At 57.4% G+C, this 22,422-nt stretch overlaps 1 protein-coding gene across 2 annotated transcripts; it reads right to left on the bottom strand.

Annotated features, from left to right (window-relative positions):
- Positions 1-919: 919 nt before the first annotated feature.
- TBC1D24 (TBC1 domain family member 24) lies at positions 920-21,634 on the bottom strand. Of its 2 annotated transcripts, XM_049903752.1 has the most exons (8): positions 9,916-10,748; positions 9,183-9,338; positions 5,819-6,923; positions 4,358-4,516; positions 3,725-3,788; positions 2,599-2,694; positions 2,030-2,261; positions 920-1,436 (listed from the first exon to the last, which is right to left on the bottom strand). In XM_049903752.1, the coding sequence occupies exons 3-8, from the start codon at positions 6,781-6,783 to the stop codon at positions 1,270-1,272; spliced, it is 1,683 nt and encodes a 560-aa protein (XP_049759709.1). In that variant the 5' UTR covers positions 6,784-6,923; positions 9,183-9,338; positions 9,916-10,748; the 3' UTR covers positions 920-1,269. The 2 variants fall into 2 exon arrangements, with proteins under 2 accessions (XP_049759709.1, XP_049759708.1); XM_049903751.1 differs by lacking the exons at positions 9,183-9,338; positions 9,916-10,748 and adding an exon at positions 21,572-21,634.
- Between the last annotated feature and the right edge of the window lie 788 nt (positions 21,635-22,422).

Genomic DNA, 22,422 nt, shown 5'->3' with positions numbered 1-22,422 from the left:
CTCCACAGGCCCACTAGGCATCCACTTGTCCCTCTCCCCCTGCAGTGCCAACCCTCAGAACCAGCTGAGGGGGACAGGGGGTGGAAAGGGCTACTCTGTAGTCCTCGCTTGCAAGTGTTCATCTGGCACCCACCGCCTGCCGGGCCCAAAGTCTGGACAACCACGATGTGTGGCAGTCAGATGCTACCAGAGTGCTGAGGAAGGGTGTCTCCACACAGAGCAAGCAGGCAGGGACTAGCGGTGGCACTACCAGCACCTGTGTACTGAGGCTGGCACACGCAGGTGTGTGGGCACAAGAAGGGAAGGCGGCACTGGGTGAGATCGAGACGTGCATGCTGTGGGTAGTTCCCAGGGGCCTGTCACACCAGGGACACGGAAGGCTAAACGGGCAGCGCAGCAGGGAGACCTTGGAAGCTCACAGGAAGGGCTGCTCCGACAATGCACAAGGCGCCGCTTGGGCAGGCCCTGAGGTGGAGCTGCCGGCAGTCAGCCACAGAGGTGCAAGCATGTGCCAAGGTCTGGCAGGAGCTCCAGACTCTGCAGAAACACAGGGACACAGCATCTCCCTCCAGCCCTTCACCCCGGACCCTGGTGCTCTCTCAGGGCCTGTCCTCCACTAACCACCCTGCAGCAGTAAATGGAAACTTGGGGGAGCCTCACAGCCAGCTAAGTGGGGTCACTGCCCAAGAGGCAGCGCCGGATGGGCCAGTGCGGGCAAGGGACCGGGCTGAACTGGGGAGTTAGGTCCTGCCAAGGAGGGGTGCCAGGAGCCTGTGTTAGTCTGAGGAGGGCCTGTAGCTGCCCTGCCTCTGCTGGGCATGGTGCTAAGGAGCACCAGCAGGGGGCTCCAAGGACCCATATTTCACAGCAGCATCCTCTGTCGCCACCCCTTCCGCTCCCCCCGCCCCCTCCCCCCCTCCCCAGGGCTCAAGCAGCTACAGCCCAGTCCCCGAGGCCTCAGCTTTGACACTTCCACAGAAGGAGCCAGGGCCCTGTGTGCATGGAGGTGCCAAGTGCCCAGGAGTAGCAGAGACCCCCAGGGGCCTTCCTAAAGCCTAGGCCCAGGACTGGTAACATGGGGGGGCAGGTCAGCCACCCCTATGAGCCCCGACAGTAATGGGTGGGCTCAGGGAGCCAGGGATGAGCCAGGTGAGGGCCCGGATGGAAATGCTGCCCATGACCCTAACCAGGCACATGGATGTCTCCACTGGCTCGCTCTCCCCTAACCCCCACCGGGAGCGGTGGCTTGGTCACTGTCAGCACGGGCTGTCACTGGCCCGGGTTCTGGATGTCAGGGTCTTGGAAGCCCCATGCCTCAATGGCAGCGATGAGAAAGTTCTCGGAGCAAAGAGCCTGGTTGTTGAAAGTGTCACAGTGCCCCGTCCGACCCCGGTTCAGGTCCCCGTCGATGAAGAGCGCCTGGCCACCCCCACCACCTGCGGGTGATTCATTAGGTCAGTGGCAGCTCCTGATCCCAACAGCCAGGGGCCTGTCCCCCAGGGTGTTCCCCCACTCAGCGCTGTCCCCTGGGCCATCTCCCCCTCAGCACTGTGCCCCAGACCATCTACCCCCTCAGCACTGTCCCCTGGGCTGTCTCCCCCTCAGCACTGTTCCCCAGGGTGTTCCCCTACTCAGCACTGTCCCTTGGAGTGTTCTCCCGCTCAGCACCATCCCCCAGGGTGTTCTCCCCCTCAGTACTGTCCCCCAGGTGTCTCCCCCTCAGCAATGTCTCCCGGGCCATCTTCTGTCTCCTCCTGGGAATCCCCACCTGGACCTGGCAAGTCTCTCAGTGGCCCCTCCCCAGCTTCTCTGAGTAGCCTTTCTCATGGCCCAGGCTGACTTGTGCTGTGAGAGGGTCCCTGCCCAACCACCCTCCCGTCCCACTCCCATCCCTCATGGCTGCTCCACCCTGACAACCTGGGGTTTCCTCCTTTGCCATCCTGGGGCCCTGCCTGCCCCCAGGGGAGGCACAGTGCTCCCCGCTCTGCCAGGAGCTCAGGAGACCCAGGCCTGGGTAGTGTGGGCCCACCTATGATAAGGCAGTCGCTGCCCCCAGCCATGAACATGGACTCCATCTTGGAGGGCAGGTTGAAGTGGCGTGCAGCTAAGAACGGTGAGAGGCGGTCGGCAGGGTCTGTGGAGGTGGAGTGGCCAGGCTGGGCGGGGTTGGTAGTGGTCTCTGAGGGCATCAGGGATGACACCTTGGTCAGCTCCGGGTGCTTAATGACCACCCACTCGTAGCGCTGGACCTCAGGCTGCAGCTGTGGGCAGAGGAGCAGGCTAAGAGGTTGAGTGCCGCAACCCCAGCTCACAGACTTCCACCCAGAGCTGTGTCTGGCCACATGGGCAGAAACCCCCACCTGCGCCCCTGGGGCTGGTGGTCTGACAACCAAAACCAGAAGTGGAAAGTCATTCTGTGAGGTGACCACTATGATGGACACAGACCAGTCACATGGTGGCATGGGCGTGACTATGGTCCCCTCAGGGAGAAACTCCCGGTTGGAGCCTTGGCCACATGTCAGGGGCCTGTGGGGCCTGGGGTGGCTGCTGGCTTCACCTGTGGCCCTGCTAAGCCCAGCCAGGCAGAGCCCCACTCACCCGAAACACGAAGCACTCTCCTGTCCCAAAGAAGCCCAGCTTGCCCCCAAACTTATTCCTCTCATTCCAGTCTGTTGACAGGTACGCTCCACAGACCTGGGGAGAGAGGCCCAGGTGAGGGCCCCCGCCTTCCTGCAGGTGTCACCCTTCCTGAAGACCTGCTACTAGCTCAAGGGCAAGGGGCTGGTGGATGACGGTGGGGGGAGATTTAGAGTCTGAGGTGATGACATGGTCACCTTCCCCCAAAGAGCCACCAGGCCCGTCTCCCACTGGGGCCTGGGAGGGGGTGGCAGTCAGGGGGAGGGAAGGCTGTCTTGACCCCCAGGTCAGGCTTGGTTTGGACACTTTCATTTCCCTTCCTGTACCTCGAATGTGGGAACAAGACCGGTGGCCTCACTTGCTGGCTGCCCAAACTCTGATCTTGGGCACCAGCCCCAGGGAAGCCCCAGCCAGGAAGCATCATCAGGCAGAAGCTCCCAGGAGGTGCTCCTGCTCAAGAACATCCCCCAGGCCCCAGCCGCCTGCAGAGCATTTGATTTCCCCATTGGCAAGTCGGAGCTCTGTAGCGTGGCATTGTGTGCCCGGAGCACCTGGAGATCGGAGCACCTGTCAGATGCCCCGCTTGGGGTGGGGGTAGGTGCAGGTGCAGGACTCTGCACCAGGGTGGAGTGGAACCCCGTAATTGAACCAGGATGCTCTATGGCATGTGGATGCCTGGGCATGACCTTTGATCTGGTGATGGCCACCGCATAGACAGGGCCCAGCGGATCACAGTGTCAGTGGTGTGGGGGTGTGGCTCACCAGCCCAGCCCACTGAGTGGCTGAGTGGGAGCAGGCTGTGTCCAAAGGGCCTGGGCCCCAGGAGACAGGAAGCCCCTGGGTACACAGAGGTCAGCAGGGGGCAGTGGGGACCCACCTCTTTGTGGAGGGCTGGCCCTGCCCTGTGCCCCTGAGCCCAGGAAGCCCCCTGAGCTGACCCAGGAGCAGCAGACATTCAAGAGCTGGCTAGATCTGAAGAGCAGGACGTTAGCCAAGCCTGGACCCCGGCCCCCACACTGCTCCTTACCTCCTTCTGCCCCTCCTCACCTCCTCCTGCCCCTCCTCACCTCCTCCTGTCCCTCCTCACCTCCTTCTGTGTGGTCTTGATAAGCAGGAGAGTGGGCTCATGGCCTTCACACTGGAAATAAAACCTGAGGGCAGAGATCACACGTGCCAGGGCCCCTGATGGCAGTGCCCACCTGGCACTTCCTCCCAGGCCACCCCAACCAGCCTCTGCGGACTGGAGTCACCGGTGCCTGAAGACCTAGGGCTGTCGGGCGAAGGGGCTGGGGACTGAGCTTCCTGCCCTCCTTGGAACTGAGTAGGCAGCTGCAGACCCGAGTGTGTCCCTGGGGGCCCTCTGCAGAGCCCCAAGTCCTCAGTGCCCAGGCTGTGGTCCTGCAGGCTCAGAGGAGAGGCCGCTCCCACGACGGCACCCACATGTTCCCACAGGCTCAGAAGAGAGGCTGCCCCCGTGATGGCACCTGTGCCCTCTGACAGGCCCCACAAGCAGAGCTGCAGCTGGTGCTGAAGAGGAGCCAGAACCACAGGGGCGCCTCAACCCACAGGCTCTGAGAGCTCAGAGGAGGGGCTGGGGGATTGCGGCTGGGCTACACCAGACCTGCAGTGAGGGCTGAGCCAGCTCTGCCTGTGCCAGCTCTCCTGGGTCACCTGGGACCACCCACGGGTGGACAGGGGACCCATGGCTCACAAGCCTCACCTGGTCAGGCTGTAGCCGTGTTGCAGTGAGGAGAAGAGCAGCAGGGGCTGGCAGAGGGCAAAGCGCTCAGGCACCCATGACCAGATGTCCCGCATCTCCTTCACGCTGACAATCTCTGAGTGAAAGTTCTCCACGTGCACAGCCAGGTGTACAAACTGCCTGGAAGAGTGGCAGGGCTCAGACCACACGCCCATCCGCCCACCCGCACCCTGCGCCCCCGTGTCCCCTGCCAGCTCTCTCCCTGAGCTGAACCTGCAGGGGCCTTCCCAGCACATCCAGGTTTGACGCCTGGTTCTCAGGTGGCATCAAGAAGAGATGGGGCAGTGCTCCCCCCCACCCAGGGTCCTGTCTCCCACTCCAGTCACAGAAAAAGGACGGTACCCAGCCTGGGTGGGACAAAAGTCCTCTTCTCTAAGAAACTGGGACAGAGTCAGTCAGCTCTGGTGAGACAAGGCTTTAGAGTCAGCCAAGCACTGACAGAGAGCACCATGGAGCAGCCAGGCCCTGAGAGCCAGAGCATGCAGTGGGGCCCCAGACAGCCAGGCAGAGACAGGTGCCAGCTCGAGGTGTGCTTTCAGACCTACCTTTTAGAAAGTGAGACACTGAAAAACAGGAGGAAGCAATGACACGGAGAAGACAGGGAAATAAAACACACACAGAAGTTAGCGTGGGTGCCAGCTCCTTCCTGTGGCCCCTGAGACAATACGACGCATGCACACACTCACACACGAGTACAGAGACAGCTGCCAAGACAGTCTCGGGACCTGGGGACACTGCCTAGGCCTGTTCCCAAGAACAGGCCACGTCCCGCAAACACTGCACAGACCAGCGTGGAGTTTGCAGTTGAGGGGTGGACCCAATCTGAGGCATCTACCCATGCCTTTGCTCCACAGCTGCCTTGGCCAGGGACCCAGGGGACGAGACCTGACCTGAGGTGTCCACCCATGCCTCTTGTTCCAAAGCTGCCTTAGCAGCTGGCGGCCATACCCGGAAAGGCCCTTGCTCTCTTCCCCATGTTTTTCTCTCCACGCATGGTGGGTGAATGGATAGATGGGTGGACAAACCAAGAGGTTGGCAGGACAAGCTTTTGTCCCCAACTTCCAGGATGTACCACACTCCGCCACAGGCCCTGCCCCTCGCTCCAGGCCCCTAACACCTGGCTGCACCCCTGACCCCATCTCTGACCCTTAACCCTTAGTGCCCGGACATACCCTTGACCTCTTATATCTGGCCACATATCCCTGACCCCTCGCCCTCAGTCACACCCCTGGTCCCTCATGCCTGGCCCCTTGTACCCAGCCACATGCCCAGCCTCTCACAGTAGGCCCTTCACACTTGGCTGTACACCTAACCCCTTGTGCCTGGCTCCTCATACCCAGCTGCACATCCAGCCCCTAGCACCAGGTCCCCTGCACCTGGCTGCACACCTAACCGCCCAGCTCCTTGTGCCCAGCTGCCTACCTCTTCTGCTTGACAGTGATGCCCTTCTGCTTGAGTGCCTTCTCGTTGGCCATCTGCAGGAGCTGGATCTCCTTCCGAGAGAAGAGCCGGATAGCAAACGCCTTCTCGAGCAGCTTCTCGGGAGACACTGTCTTCGCGATATCCTTGACGAACATGCGGATGTCCTGCCTCACGTTGTCTGACTCGGGGGGCTGCCCAGCCCTCACCTTGTGGAAGAACTTGAGAATGGCCAGGGCCACGCGGTACAGCACCTTGTAGCCCTCGATCAGGAAGACATCGAAGACACGGGCGAAGTAGCTGAGGGGCAGCTCTCCAAAGAGCCAGCGCTGCCAGTCAGAGTAGACCTGCAGCACATCCTCTGACACAGCCACCATCAACTTGTGGGCTGCCTGGCAGTACTTGTTCACCAAGTCCCCGAAGGTCATGCAGGACGACTCAAAGGCTAGGAAGCTCTGGTCGATGAGCTTCTTGCCGGGGTCGTTGCAGGCCAGGATGCGGCAGGCCTTCTCGAAGCACTCAGCCTCGTCGATGCTATAGTGCAGCAGCAGAGCCACCACGGCTGGCAGCGCAGGGCAGAAGGAGATGTCCGGGAACTGGTTGGCAATGCACAGCAGGATCTTGCGCACGGCCCCCTCACCTCGTGCGTTCAAGCAGTAGCTAGGCACCTGCGTGTTGTCTACAAACTCAGGCAGGGGCAGGCTGCTGCTGCTGTGCTTGCCCACTATCTTGCCCACGATGTCGCTGTAGACGCTGGCGTCAGGTGTGACCGTGCGGCAGGGGATGTCTCCGATCAGGTGCTTGTACACCTTGCTCCGCAGAGTGTGGCTACGTGCCCAGTAGCCCTGCCGTGCCAGCTGCTTCAGCTCTTGCAGCTCTGTGCAGCTCAGCTCCTTCGGGCCAAGGTCCTGGATGGCTGCGTCCATCTTGTCCTGGTCCACGAAGCAGTTGTACCCCAGGGAGTCCATAGTTCAGGGTGCGTCCACAAGGAGAACCCTGTGCTGCCTGCTGGGGGTGTCTGCCCTCCCCCGAAGGGGACCAGAGAGCAGCTAAATCCTGCAGCCACCTCTTAGAGGACTCTCTGCTGCCTTGTTTGCCATCCCATGCCCTGTAGGATTAAAGAAAAGATATTTTTTAATACATGTGCCTGGAGGGTCACACGTTTTTCTCACCTGTGAGGTTTATTTCACTCTGGAATTGTCCAAGTGCCTTCCAACCTAGGGAGCTCATCTTCTAGCACTGTGTCAGATGATATTCTGTTGTTACCCACAGGGCTTTCATTGGCTAATTTTCTAAAGCAGATTTCCAGGCGTTTCCTCTTAGTCTGGAAGTTCCACTAAAACTTGTCCCCCATGGGTAGCTCTACTGGTATTCGAAATACTCATGGCACAGCCTTCCAGCATCATAGCAACGTGCAAACCACTGCAGTATGTCAAATTGACAGTCGGGTGAGTCATACTTAAACATTATTAGGAGGAACTGGGCAACACTGAGGAAAGAAGACCCTGGGTGGTCAAACAGTTAAGTACTTGACTACTAGCCGATAGGTTGGTGATTCAAATCCATCCAGGGGCTCCCTGTAAGACAGGTCTGGCAATCTGCTTCTGAAAGGTCACAGCCTTGAAAACCCTACCGAGAAGTTCTACTCTGCACACATGGAATTGCCATGACTAAGATCGCCATCAACTCGACGGCAACTAACAACCGTGAGGAAACACTAGGGCAAAGTGCAAGAAATTCCTCAAAATAACTGGCGTGTACCCTGGTGGCAGAGTGGTTAAGTGCTACAGCTGCTAACCAAGAGACTGGCAGTTCAAATCCACCAGGTGCTCCTTGGGAACTCTATGGGGCAGTTATACCGTCCTATAGGGTCGCTATGAGTCAGAATCGACTTGACGGCAGTGGGTTTGGTCTTTTCTGGGGTTTGGTACTCTTCAAAAGCTCAAGAATCTGAAAGTTCAGGAAGTACTGAGTAACTTTTCCAGGCAGCTAACTGCAGAGAAAAACCACTAGGGGCACGGTAGGTGTGGAAAGAAAGGGAGGACTCTGAGGTAAATGGAAGGAAGCCAAGGCTGCCAAAATTAACCTTTCTGGGTATTGGGGGACTTAGGGTCCCCTCTCCATCATGGGCAACTACTGAGATGCAGGCCAACAGAAAAGAAATGGGTGAGATGTGCTACTGGAGACACTCTGGACAACAGTCTGCTGCATGTGGTCAGACAGCTCAACAGAAGTCGACCATTTAAGGGCAGCAGCTTAATGTCTGCTCCTCAGCACAGAAGTGCACTGAGACTGACCTTTCCATCTAGGATGGTACAAGTGCCTACTGATGTCACATGAAGTCTGCTTCACTGAGTTTGGGTTAATGGTCAGATCATTTTAGTTTCTCATGCATCTAGAAACAAAAAGCAAACACTAAAACATCGAGTGGAAAGTAAAGAACTATAGTGTGAAATGTACGTGTGAGATGACGTCTGGAGAATGTACCTTGCTGCTATTCCCACAGGGTTTCCCATGGCAAATGTGGACTAAAACAAGGCCTTCTGACTACATCAACTTAATATGTCCAGCTGGAAAAGCCATGCCCAGGGCAGGGCCAGGCCTGCTGCCAGGGCAGTAACCAGCCTCTCAGGAGACAGGGAACCCTAGTGGCAGCTGACTGGTTTGCTTTGTTCTGGGAGGGGAGGCAGTGTGGGTTTCCTTCCTCCCCTGGTTTTAAGTCCAGACCAACAGGCCCAGTCGGCATCCTCACAGCCATCCTAGGCCAGCCAATCTTCCCTGTGCAAAATTGGGCCAGGCCATCCTGCATGGGTAAAAATATCCAGCACCTTCTCAGGGCAACAAACATGTTTATGACCAGAGCAGCAGCTGGGCAGAACTGTGCCAACTCTCACTCAACTCGCCCCAGAGTAGGGTTGGATATTAAACTGGAAACTCCAAAAGCAATCATGGCACCTTGCAAAGTTTCTGCTTAAAGAACCTTCAGAGGAAGTAGATCTGGGATTTTTGTTTGCAGCAGCAAGTCGCCCAAGGATGTGCCAGATTCACATGGACGCCCAAGGCAAGAACAGGTGCAGGAGACCCTGAAGGAGCCCTTTAGGCCAGCCACTTCTGGCCTCCTCCCCAAAGCCCCACCCAAACAGAAAGCACACCATTTCTGGGGCAGCAAAGCAGATTTGTAACAATCTCCTTATGGCAGCTCTAAAATCAGGTCCAGGGTGGTTGTCTCGGATTTTTTTTTTTTTTTAAGATTACTATACAAATGATACATGAATGAATAATCACAGAAAAGTCAAATACAACAAAATTGGGAGCGGGAATAAGGGGGCAGGAAATAGAAAACACACAATCCAGTTTGAACACTCACAGGCGTGAACACTGATGCCTTGGAGGTAGGTGTTTATAGCTCAGGCGACTCTCTTCCCTGCGAGCCCATCTGCAGCCTTGCTGCTGCTATACAACATGGCTCTCCCAGCTCTGCTCCCACACAGCAAACAAGGCTCTCCAGCTCCTGGCAAAGGCACTGTGCCCAGGCAGGCGGTGAGTTCTCTCCCATATCCGGAGATGGAATGATCCAGGGGCGGTGCAGGTAGATGCAGTCCCATTTGGGAGTCAGCCAAGCTTAACAGTTGTTTGCTTGGCCCTTGGACAGGCCCAGCCATCTTCCCCAAACTACAGTTTCCTCCTCTGTAATGTGGAGCTAATGACTGACATCCGCTCACAGGCATACGCTCGATGCAATGCCTGCATGACAAGCCCTTCCTAGAACCAGGGCTGCACTACGGCCAGTGTGTGAGAAAGGCAAGGGCCCAGCCTGCCCTGGCAGAGACGGCACAACTGCAGGTGTGTATGTGCACCTGTATGTGCCTAACTGCACACAGGAGGGTATGCAATGGGAGAATTGGGCTGGGTGCCGTTCTCTCCCCGCCACGTCCCCTCCTCTGTTGGGGCAGCCCCAGGGTCCGGCTGGACCCTCCTGAGGCTCCGGCTGGGCCCTCCTGAGGCTCCTCTAGCTGTAAGAGTGAACTCTTGTGGAGAACCACTTTCCTTTGGCCTTGGGGCATGAGGGAATCATTTCTCACCGCAAACAGTGCACTCACCTCAAGGCCAGCAACGCTGTAGCCCCATGGGGAGGTGGCCGGGCCCAGCTGCTGGCAGCTCCCTGAATTTGGAAGGTGGGATAGTACTTTGTGTCTTTTGGCTCCAGCTTTGGGCCTAGCCTGTAATTCCAGGAAAACAGGAAATAATTCCCGTTGGCATCCTGTTAGACTAACAAGAACTGCAGAGATGGTGACAATTTCAGATGGGGGGGGTGCGCCACGCAGAGCATCTGGAGGGCGACAGCTGCTTTGGTGAGGGCAGTCAGGGCAGAGCCCCCCCAGAGCCGACACTGCAGCTGACGTGACATGAGGGGCTGGGGCACCTGCAAGTACAGGCTTGGTGGAAGCACAGGTGTCCACAGTGGCAGACACAGCGAGCAAGGGGAGCAGCAGTGGAGGCAGTTAGTTGGGGCTAGACGGCGCATGGGGAGGAGTCTGGGTTTTACTCTAAGCTCAGCAGGAAGCAGGCAGGGATGCGATCCAACGTGTTTAAGGCCTGACTCTGGCCCATTGTGTGTGAGGATTAACAGAGGCTGCTTACAGAAAGCACCCGGCCAGCCTGGCATGCCAAGGCAGCTCAGGTGTCCTGTGGTTTTCTCACTGTCACTGCTCCGAAGGGTCCCCTGCCTGGCATGAGGGGGACACTCAGGCCTGTCAGAGGGTGCCAGGATCCCAAGTTCTAAGGGGGAGGCCCGAGAGCATGCACAAGGCGGTGAAGCCGCAGACACTGGGGTGGCACAGTGCCCCTAGGGCTCCAGGGACCAGGACTTACCTTCTGGTGATGGCCCCCAAATGGCCTCCTTTAATGACATGCTTCCCTCGCACCCCCTACCAGGCTGCATCTTTTCCCACCCCAGAAGACTCTTCCAGTGACCCCCACGTCATTTTTCCACACAAACATGATAAGGAAGGACAAGGCCTTAACCTGGACTGGGACAGGAAGTGCCAGCACCTGCTCATCAGAACCCCCACCCCATCCCCAGGGCCACCGAACCCAAACTCACAGCTGTTGCACCAGGTTACTGAGCTTCCCATTCTCTGGTTTAATCCCTACGACAACCCCAAGACATGGTGTCTGCGCTACTTGACAGGTGAGGAAATGCAGATGGACAGGGACTGGAGGGTTCCCAAGCACAGTGAAAATTAGCCCTGATCTGTGGGGACCCCACCACCCCTCCCCCCGCCCGCCATGGTGTGGCTCATGGCTTCCCTGTGAGGCGGCCAGCAGCTGGCCAGCCCCTGCACCCCACCCGTTGGCAGGTTTGGGGCTCGGCTCCTCAGTGTCACACCACTGTCCTGAGATACCACTATGCTTCCCACCTCTCAAGTGGAGAATGTGGTTTTCACGTTCAATCCCCAGATGGATGAGAAAGCAAACTCCTCCATGCGACGTACAGCACTGCACGTCAAGCCTCGGATCACAGTTTAACCACTGCCAGCACCGGCCTGCAGCCTCCTCCTGGTGCCGGCCCTGGCCCAGTCCCAGCTCCTGAGCTGGCTCCCCAGCCCAGACCTCCTTCACTGGACACACTATCTCTGAGCTGCCTGTGTGGCCCCGGGCTAGGCACTGGGCAGGGCAGGAGGAGATGCTCTTGCAAAGGAGACTGGTGGTCACAACAGCCCGAGGTGAGGGCTATGAGGGCCAGCGGGTGCTGACTCATGAGCAAAGCTCATAGCTTCTTCCTAGAGGTGACGGTGCCTGGGTCCTTAAAGATCAGTACCTGCCTAGGGCAGGGGCACGGGTAGGAGGAAGGGTGTGGAGACGAGAGAGAGCAGGGAGGAGCTTGAGCGAGCAGTCTCGAGGGGCTGGAGTAGAATGGGGGCGAGGCCCTGCGTGCTGGGGAAAGCTGACTGTCCCGCATAAATGCAGGGAAGAAGGAGATGCTGAGCAGAATGTAAGAGGGCCGGATCTGACTATAAGGGCCAGGGGAGAAAGGCAGGCAAGAGTCCAGACGGGCCGTGCAGAGACCTGAGGAGGCTGTGCCAAGAACATGGTGCCTGATGGCAAGGGAAGAGGACCAAGTCCCTTGGCAGATCCTGGGGGCAGTGAGTGAATACAGAAGCCCAGGGTGTGGTTTCAGGTGAGCGAGGGAGGCCGTCCATCTGAACGTGTAGTTTTAAGACCTAGTCACTGAGGCCTGCCCCAAGACGTATCCACCTTTGCCCGCACCCCCACCCTGGCTCTGGCCTTCTCTTTAGTCCCGGCCACCTCAGGGCACTGCGCTCCCCAGGAGATACCCAGGGATCATGGAGGCCCCAGTCCCACCCCCGACAACACCAAAGGGCCCCTGTGGCCTCCCCCAGCAAGAGGCTGCCCTGCCTGCGACCCTGACCACCCCACACAACCCCACCCTCACCAGGGCCTCAGGAGCAGCTCCCAGGTCATGGCTTCCCAGACCCTGCCTGGCCTACATCTTAGCCATCACGGCATGGGACAGGCCGGGCATCAGCTGTCCCTGTGTCTCAAGTCTTACTCTGAGCAACCCTGGGTTCCCCGGGAGCTGGTGATGAAGCTTGGGGCTCTGGGGACCGGGCCTGGGCAGGCAGTACAGCACTTTGCTGGGCCCTAAGGATTTCCATGTGACAGAAAGGCTGGCTCTTCCAGGGCAGCTCCCATGAAATGGAATTCAGAACATTCTCCCTCCATTCTAGACCCCAACTTGCCTGAAGGCACAAAAAGGTATGAGAAGCCATGGCCCCAGTGACATGGGTCCTGGTGACATGGGGTGGCAGACAGGTTGAAAAGACAGAGCAGAAGCGTGAATCGGGTATCCACTTAGCATGGCCCACACCTTCGGCTGGGATGAGACGTGCGATGACTAAGACACCAATCCAGCCTAGCTCCCAGGCAGGGGTGAGGCAGACACAAATGGCTATCTTATGACACCATATGATGCATCAGCTGCCCGTAAGGAGCTGCTTCCAGCACCAGGATAGCACCCGTGGGCCGTGAGGCCAGCAGCTCACCGGCATTTAGGGTTAGGCAGCAGGCAGGGGAGCAGGGCCTCAGGCTCAGGAGATGCACGAGCAGGGAGGGGGGAGGAGGAGGGGTGAGGAGGGTGGAGAGGCAGCCAGACTACAGCCAGGAGCTGAATATGCAGGCATTCAAAAGATGGGGGGATCACACTCCTCCTGCCTCTCAGGAGGATGCTCATCCAGGTCAAATCTGATTGCCTCAAGGCACCTCGGCCCAAGGGGAGAGGCCAGGGAAACACCTATCCCCTGCACAAGAATCTCAAGATGCCTCAGAGGCACAATCAACAGTTCCACTTTGTCTGCAATCCCTGCCTGCGACCAGGACAGGAGGACACTCATTCCCCCTCCACACAGGGCTCCAAGAGTCACCAGTGTGACCCACCCAAACCATCCACCACCTGGAACCCTTCCCCGGGTGCCCACTGGGTCCCTGGCCTCCCAAGCAAGGCCCAGCAGACACATAAACACGGTAACACACTAAGGAAACATGCTGAGCTCAAAACAGGTGAAAGGCTGGGCAGTAGCGCAGGGGACCACTAAACCTCACATCTAGGCGCGCAAGTGCGGGTTCCGGGAACCCTTCATGGAGGAGATGGCAGCTGTGCTGAGGTGTGGACGCCACATGAGGGGACACTCATAGGTACCTTACCAGGAAGAGTCTGCAGAGGAGGTGGGGTGGGGAGGCAAGCATGGAGGTGCCCACAGAGGCCCGTGTCCCACTGAGGGGCTTCCAGGGCCTCCTGCCTGGTGAAGACAGAATCACAATCAAGCTTTCATGACGGAAGGATCTCTCTGGTGACAGGAGGAACCGACAGAAGGTGGGGCCTGAAAGGATGCAGAGGCAGCTTTCGGAAATGCTGGGCCAGCAGACACCTGGGCGAGGGGGATCCAAGAGCCTGAGTGGAGGGCCTGTATCCGGAGTCCACGCGTCTCAGTGGGAGGTCAGCAGTTCTCAGTGAGGACAGGAGGCCCCAGGCAGGCACTTTCCAACGTCCAACTGTTCAGTGAGGACCTCCGCTGCTGGATGACTCATGTCTGGCCTGGGTGACCAGTGGTCACTGTCTCCCTGGCTGAGGTGCCCCTTGGTCCCAGTTCTCTTCCAGGCCTCCTTTTCCATACTGCTGGCTGTTCATGCCCCATCCTACCTTTCTTCTTGCTATGGAACTCACTCCCTGAAGGCACCTGTTCTCTTCCAGCTCTCCCCAGGACCCTGCCCAGCTCTTACTCTGCCACAGCTGCAACCCTGGCTCTGGGGTCCCTGACTTGAGATGCCTTTACGTGTCTACCTCTGTATCCGCTGGCCACCTCGTGAAATGCCGCACCCTGACGTGTATTCAAACTTCCGCTCTGTCCTCACTCCCACCCCAGGGCTCTTCCTGCTCCTGCTCCCACCTCCTGTCCGCCATACCAGAGCCTGCCGTCCATCACCCCTCCTCTACCAGCCGAGACCATTCCTGCCAAACCTCAAACCTTCAGCGGTGTACCTCCTTGTCCTCCAGTCTCGGCCCTGGCAAGACCGCACCAGAGGCAGCTTGGCCATGAGCCGTGCATCGTGCTTAACTGCCAGGGGATATCATGCCCCAGCCAGCAGCCTCTCCTGTGCCTGTGGGGCCAGCTTCCAGTTTCAGTGCCCACCCCAGCTCATCCTGCCAGCTCCTCTCCCACTCTCCCCAGAAAGGGGCCAGCAGCAAGGATTCCTCATCTCTCTGACCTTCGTGTTCATCTCCTCCCACCCCGGATGGGCCTACGCTCAAGGCCTCCACTGGGTCCTGGGCTGCACCTCCTGGGGTATCTTCAGTGCTCCCTCTCTGCAGGTCCCTGCCTCTCAGGGAACCTGCGGCCAGCCTGGCTCTACTTCCTCCCTGTCACTCCTTCCAGTCAATTTCTGCCAGAAGCTGGCTGCAGCCCTGTCTCCCACCCTGCCCACCAAATCTAACAGATGCACGTGGGTCTTTTCTCCTTATCTCACAGCCTCTGTGAAGCTCACACATGGGGCTCTCACTCTGTTCTGCACCTCTCCTGGGCTACCTGAGAGCTCACCCTCAGGGTTTCCCCTTACATGGCTGGCTGCCACTTCTCAGCACCTGGCCCTCCACCTGGCTCTTCCCCTGTACTAGCAGAGTGTTTTAGCATCCTCCCTCTCCTCAGTCTGCACTGAGGAATCCTCTTGGGGACTCTGGCCGCCTATCTCCACAGCTGCCCAGGAGTCTCCAGGTGACTCGTGATGTTGCACACCTCAGCTAACCTGCAGCCACATCGGCCTGGCTTGGGGCTTCATGGGGCCGCTGCTCTCCCAAGTCCCCCACCCTTCAGGATCGGGCCCACCTGCCCTCCAAATATAGCCTCAGGAACTCTGGCCCTAGGCATCTGCTATAGTTCCCCTGCTACACTCAGGGGGACAGGTCGTCGCCGCAAAGGAGGATACACCTGTCCCTTATCCCTTTCTCCTCTTGGTCCAATCCACTTCAAATGCCCTTCCCCCACCTCTCAAGGCCTCCTCAACCTCCCGGGCAGGGGTGAGGCGCCCTCCCTGACTCCACGGCTCCTTGTCCCAATCTGCTTTAATTCTTGGCACACCGCTGCACCAGGCTGCCAACAGGTCCATCTCTCCTACTAGACTTCTGAACCTGGGTGCCCACTCTCCCCGGCCTACCTGCGAAGGAGGAGCACAAGAAGGGAACAGGCAGAGGCTCAGAAACTTCGCAAACCACTCTGGCCCAAGAACCAAAACCAAATCAAACTCACTGCTGTTGAGTCGATTCCGACTCATAGCAACCCTATAGGACAGAGTAGAACTGCCCCATAGAGTTTCCAAGGAGCGCCTGGCGGATTCGAACTGCTGGCCTTTTGGTTACCAGCCATAGCACTTAACCACTACACCATCAGGATTTCCTGGCCCAAGAGGAACATTTAATTCTAAAGGCCAAATGACCACAGGGAGCATTGTGCAATGTGTTCCAGGCATGTGACCCTCCCAGCCATCAGCTTCACAGAACAGGAAAGCAAGGTGAGCTTCTGCCTCAGCTGTGAAGCCAGCGTTGGCATTTCCCATTTCCCAAATAGTCGGCATTTCCCAAATATTCGAGGTAACTAGAGTGCCACAGGGACGATCAGGTAGCTAATTGCCCAGGGACCTGACAGTGTGGCCTTTGCTGGTGGCACACAATGGCAGACAAAGCCCAGTACAACAGGGGTGTAGCCACTAATGAGGTGTTAGTCACAGCACCTTGGGCCAGCTGACTGGCCCTCCGGCCTGTCCCTGGTTGGAAGTTCAAATGCAAGTGTTGACAGGAGAGCCTACAGCCTACTGAGCGGCACCGAGAGCAGGGCAGTTTGCGTCCAGGCCTTGGCTGGCATCTCGGAAGGATCCCTGGGTCCTTTTGGCAGGCACCACACCTTTCCCTGAGCCTGGTCCGGTCTGCCCATAGAAAAGGCTGCACATAGAAAAGGCTGCACATAGAATGGAGCTCTGCTAATTTCAGATCTTTATCTTCTGGCTGGAAGGGACCTCCCAACAGCTGGTCATGAAAAACATTCCCAGACCACAGGATAAGCCAGCCAGCCTCACAGAAAAATAACCAGAGGACGAGGAGGCCACTATCAACAGCACTAGAAATTTGATCAGTGTGAGTTCCAAGTGAGGTGCCTGCTACAGGTGTGCCTTGGAAGGCTGGCCCACAGTAGGTTCTCAGTGAGTATTCTATTTTTAGGTCTGGGCCTGGGATGGAGTTTTGCAGGCTTAATCATTTTAACCCAAGAAGCGCTTCTTGAACGCCTGAACCCAGTGCTGGAAGACAAGGATGAAAAGCCCAGCCTCAGCCCTCCACTAGCTCCAGCTGTGGGGAATACAGATGGAGTGGCTGTGCCAATTCGAAGTGGCAAGTGCTATGACACAGGCAAACATGGGTGTCTGGGCCCCCATCCCAGAAGGAAAGACAGGCCAGGGGAGGCTTCCCTAAGCCAAGTCATGCCTTAGCAGGGCCCTGAAGGGTGAGGAGGCCTCAGCCCCATGAAATGGCAGGCACAGTGCAGACAAGGCCACGGGAGAACAACCTCATCCAGGGCCCAGCATTCAGGGCCCTGGGGAAGGGTAGGCCAGGGAGCGTGTACTTTGTGGCTGCGCTTAAAAGACAGTCCTAATAATGCTACAGTCCAGCGGCTTCCTGGGTGGCGCAAGTAGTTTGTGTTCAACAACAAACAAAAAGGTTGGCAGTTCAAACCCACCCAGCAGCTCTGTGGAAGAAAGGCCTGGCAAACTGCTTCCGTTAAGATTACCGCCAAGAAAACCCTATGGAGCTCAGTTCTGCTGTGTAACACATGCAGTCACCACGAATCGGAATGGACTCAATGGCAATGAGTTTGTTTTTTTTGGTTTATGGTCCAGCCTCATGGGGACCAAGATGCCAAAGAACCTGATGCAGGGGCCTGGGATTCCCTGGGCCGTTGAGGAAAGGAGGAGGAAACACCCAGGAAGATAGGACCAGATGCCAGAGACAGGACGGGGGGGTTCCTCAGAGGCCCAGGGGTTTACCGAGATAAAAAGGCCAGAATGACCCTTCCCAGAAAACAAACTGTGGAGGAGCGTTAGAGCATGAGGGGAAGTGAAGCAAGGAAAGGCAGCAGGGATGGAGGTGAGGGGGATGCTGGTGGGAGGAACTGTAGAAGGGCTTCCGTAGGTAACATAATCACCATGGTAAACAACAACTTTCAGTGTGTGCAGGAGCCTACTTAAAACTGTGTAACAATTAGGCCAACACACAGTTTCAGATCAGGGGAAACAATCCAAGTCTTCCTGTGTGTTCCTGGGTGCAGGAGACCTCCCCAGAGTGGAGAGGAGCAAGAACCCACTCTGTGCCTATGTGGCAGGTGTAGCCCAAGAGCAGCTAGACGCTGGGGAAGGACCCCACAGCCCACACACGTGCCCCTGGGTGAGCAAGTTGTCAGAGATAAAGACAGCTGTTAACAGCCAGGCACAGTTGCCTGCAGGCAGATAGTGGCTCCTTTACAACCTCAGCCTTCCTGGCGCTCTCACCTTCCCCTCTCCCCAGCTGCCCCTCAGAGGGGGGTGGGGGGTGGAGGGGGTCGGGGACACCCTTGCATTTAGCCTCTGCATTCTCACTGGGCTCTTCCCAGACTCTCTCTGCTGCTAATGCCCAGGCACCAATAGGGTCCTGGAAGGAGCGGGAGGGGATCCCACACTCATTTCTGAAGCCTTCTATGCATGGACTCTAAGGACTCTGCTGGCCAGGATCTCAGGCTGAGAAGGCTCGTTTTCATGAGGACCAACCCTCAGTCTGGAGGAAAATACGATCCTTTAGGTAAGTGACTCCCATTAGAGACAGAAGCGCCCTGAAAGGAACCTGGAACAGGGTGATTTTGCACCGTTATCTTACGTAAGTCCCTGGGTAGCACAAACAATTTGCATTTGACTACTAACTGGAAGGCTGGCAGTTCGAAGCCACCCAGGAGCCAAGAAGATTCTGTGGCGCTCAGTTCTACTCTGTAACACATGGGGTTACCATGAATCAGAATAGACTCCATGGCAAGAGCTTTCTATCTTATATCCATCCTGTCCTTTGCTCTAACAAAGCAGCCAGGCCTCTGTGATAAAAATCAAAAGCCCACTATCCTTTCCCCCCAAGAAAAGCAATGGGTTATTAATCGGCCTTCTGTGTTTTAAGATATAAGGAGTCTCTGGGGCTCAGTTTTCTTTTTCTCTTCTTTTCTCACTCCATACATTCTCCTGGGAAGATCCAATCCACTTCCACTTCAAGGCCACCCAGAAATTAAACAAATCACTCTCCAGCCCAGTGCTTTCTCCTTGGCTCCACACCTGTATACATCTAACTGACCCTTGACTGTCTTATCACCACCTGTCCCTAGTCCCGCTCTCTTCCCACCCAGTCGCTCACCTGAAGGCGTTCCTGAAGTCCTCCTTTCCCCCTGGCTTTCCCACCCAGGCAACCAATCAGTCTCCTGGGAACTCCTATCTGTCTCCTCCTTCTCTTCCATAGTGCTGTGCCTTTTGTCTCACTGGTGTGCTGCAGGGGCCCCTCCACCAGTCCCCTAGGCCCAGTGCAGCCCTTCCCCAGGTCATCCCGGCCACCACTGCCTGGTCATCGTTAGAAAACACAAGCCTGATAAGGTCATTTACAAGCCTTAAATCCTTTGGTGGCTTCCCATTGCTCTCAGGAAAAGAGTCAAACTCTTCTGCCTCACACTCCAGCCACACAGAGCTCCGCACTGCTCTTCTCCAGCAGCGGTGTGTGGTAACTGGGCCTCTTCCTTCACATGTGCCTTTCCTTTGTTCGAAGGCCCTTTTCCCTTATTTGTTCTTGCCACTCTTAACCATCCTTCAAAACTCAGCTTAAGCCCTTCTCAGACACCCTGCACCAAAGTCCAGCTGGAAGTCAGTCCTCCACACACCCAGAGCAAGCCTGTGGCCACCTGGGGAGCACCTACCAGGTGAATTTACCTGCCTGTCTCCTCTATACACTGCAAGCCCCTCAAGGGCAGAGACCAAATGTTACTCAACTTTAAATCCACAAAATACGGCGCAGTTCGTCCTCCGGTGAAATATGAACCCAAGAAACGTGTGCTGAAGGAATAAAGAAAACTACTGAATAATGAATTCAAGTAGTTTCTTAGTAAAAAGCCTGAGGTTTTGTTTGTCTGATATTATCTCAATTTGGAAGGATAAATTACTGCCCTGAAATTACTGCTTCAAGTTGGAAAGGTCTCTTTCTGCCACTTACAGAGTTGTCGTAACACAAAAGGTATGCTCACATAGGTAAAACATTCAAAAGGTAAGTATTGTATAAGTGCTTTTTTACAAATGGCTTCGCTGTCCTTATGTACTTTAAACCAGAAACCACCCAAGGGCAAACTCTGAAATGTGTGTTCTGAGGTTGGCTTGGGTGGTAATGAGAATTAGGAGCAGAACTGTGTGCCCAAGGTGACTGGGGCCTCCTGGACAGCCCTGGCAGGTGTGGTTAGCGAGAGCTGGCAAGGCCCACCTGGAGGTAAACTTGTGGATCCAGGGGGTGAATTTTATTACTGTTATGAAAACCCTGCCTAGATTTCTAGATTGCTTCTGCATCCCAGAAAGGTCACCCTTAACCTGAACGAAAACCACTGTGTTAGTTCATGTCTATTGCTCCAATAACAGCAACTTCGTTCATTTTAACAAACACTTACGGAGGACCCAGCCCAGGCTGAGGCAACAGGGGTGCTGAAGATGAAGGAGATTTGGTTCCAGCCCTGTTCACAGGGAGACACAGACTTCTAAGCAGAGCACTCCCTACCCGATAAGCACTTCACACAGAGGCTTTATTGGAGCATTGAGAAGACTAGATGAGGATCAACCCTCAGAAACAACAACAACAAAAAAAAAACCTGCTGCTGTAGAGTTGATTGGACTCATAGCGACATTACAGGACAGAGTAGAACTGCCCCCATAGGGTTTCCAAGGAGCAACTGGTGAATTCGAACTGCTGAGCTTTTGGTTAGCAGCCAGGTTAACAGCTTCGCCACCAAAGTTCCCACAAGGACAAAGGTAAATCTTTGTGAGACTTCTTGATCTTGTCTTATCTTCTCTCTGGCTGTGGCCCTTTAAATTTAAAAAACCCTGCATAATCCTCAAGGCAACTAAGCAAACATTTACAGGTGCCACCTGTGCATCAGGGATAAAAAGGAAAGACAGGGCCAGTGCCCTCAACATATGCTAACTAGTGTGACGGCCCTTTCTGCAAATTTCCCTGGATGTCACCTGCCAAATCTGGAGCAGACATTCAGGGAGATAAAGAAAATCACCTCTGTGCTTCTAGGGGCCCTGGAGAGGCGAATTCCTGGCTAGGAATAAGCAGCTGAGTAATGATGACAACCCCTGCAACACAGATACAGCTGTTACCAGCTCCTAACCTCCGGGGCCTCCCAGTCCACTGCTAACATAACAATCAACACATGGTTCTTAAACAACCTTCGGCCCTCGCTGCCAGCCCGAATAATAATCCAGAAGACCCACATCAAAGTCGGCTTTCCACACCAGTGTGGCCAGGCTGCCAGCACCCCTGACCCGACCCAAGCATGACAAGGGGCATGTCACCACCTCCAGCTGTCTTCCAAGCCACACCCGTTTCCATGTCCCCTGGCACGGAGGCCACGACCAAGGGGGCACCTGCGGACAGGGCTTAGAGGCTGGGTGGATCCCTACGTGGCAGTGTGTCTTCCTGGGGCAAGTGGGGGGCCTGGCGGTCCAGGTCTTCGCAGCAGCAGGCAGGACAGGATCTGTTGAAATTGTGACCCAATCCGGGGCGGGGGGGGGGGTGGTTTCCTGCCCGGCGGAGACAAAAACGCTCGCAGGAAAGAGCGACAAGGAGCGCTCCATGCCCCCTGGGCGGGAAGCGTCGGCCCTCCCGGTGGCCGGTTCCTGGGAATGGCGGCTCCGGCCCGGGGATGGCGGGCAGTGCCGGCCGGGGACGCCGAGGGCGCGAGGGTTCCGGGGCCCCCTGACGGGCGCCGTGGCCAGGGTCCTCGCGCGTCCGGCCTCGAATGAGACCCCGCAGCTGGCCCCACGCGCCCTCCCTGCGCCCGCCCCCCAGCGGCTCTACCGCGGTGACAGCCGGGCGACCCTGGCCCGCCCGGCGGCCCACACCCTCCGCCTGAAGCGCCGCGTACCCACCTCGGCCACCGCAATCCTCCTCAGCTAGCCGAGCGACCTCGCCGCCCGCCCTTTGCGCAAGCGCGCCTCTGGCCCCGCCCCCTGAGCTCGCGCCGCCGGCACCGCCCTCTGAGCACGCGCCGCAGGCCTCCCACCCTGAGCACCCTCAGGACTCCCCGGAGCAGCCTCTGGGCATGCGCGCCGACGCCTGGGGAAGGCCGCTGGGGAGCAAGCGCTGGCAGAGCACTGCATCCCCGGCGGAGAGGCTGGGGCTAGCGCGCTGTCCTCCAGAGCGTTGGTGAAGTGGGGCGGGGGCCTGCGCGGCCCCGCTGAGGGCAAGGCGCTGGACGTCTAGAGTCGGGACGCGATGACGGCTGCCCGCTGGAGTCGCCGTCCAGACGGTCACGCATGTACCTGTGACCGCGCGTCCGCGACGTCCGGTCCCGAACAGGAGGAGAGGGGGCTCACGGGTCCTGGGGCGGGACCTGAGCAGAGGGGCGGGAAGGAGAGTCGGAGGAGCCCTGAGGCAGGGGTCAGAGACGCAGGCTGAGGCACCCGAACGAGACAGGGTCGCAGCAGGCAGAGACCTAGCTGGGGGCAGGGACGCGGATACCCAACTGCAGAGACAGTGACAGACAGGCAGGTGACAGGCTGGGCGGGCCAGGCCAGGACGGACGTGGCGCCAGAGACCGCGCGCCGTGGACAGAAGCGGCGATCCTCGCTGGGAAAAAGACATAGCTGCCTCTGCAGGTCCTGGCGGAGGGTGGGGGGATTACTGTTCTGGAAGTGGTGGGGGTCACCGAACTCCAGGGGGGTTCAAAGGAGCCTGTGGTGGCCACAGTGCCCCTTGCGGAAATCAGAGGCTGTCTGAA

This window comes from Elephas maximus, chromosome 12, assembly GCF_024166365.1.
Source record: "Elephas maximus indicus isolate mEleMax1 chromosome 12, mEleMax1 primary haplotype, whole genome shotgun sequence".
In the NCBI taxonomy this organism is placed as follows: Eukaryota; Metazoa; Chordata; class Mammalia; order Proboscidea; family Elephantidae; genus Elephas; species Elephas maximus.
Note: the sequence above shows the minus strand (reverse complement) of the source record. Positions and strands in the feature narration are given on the sequence as shown.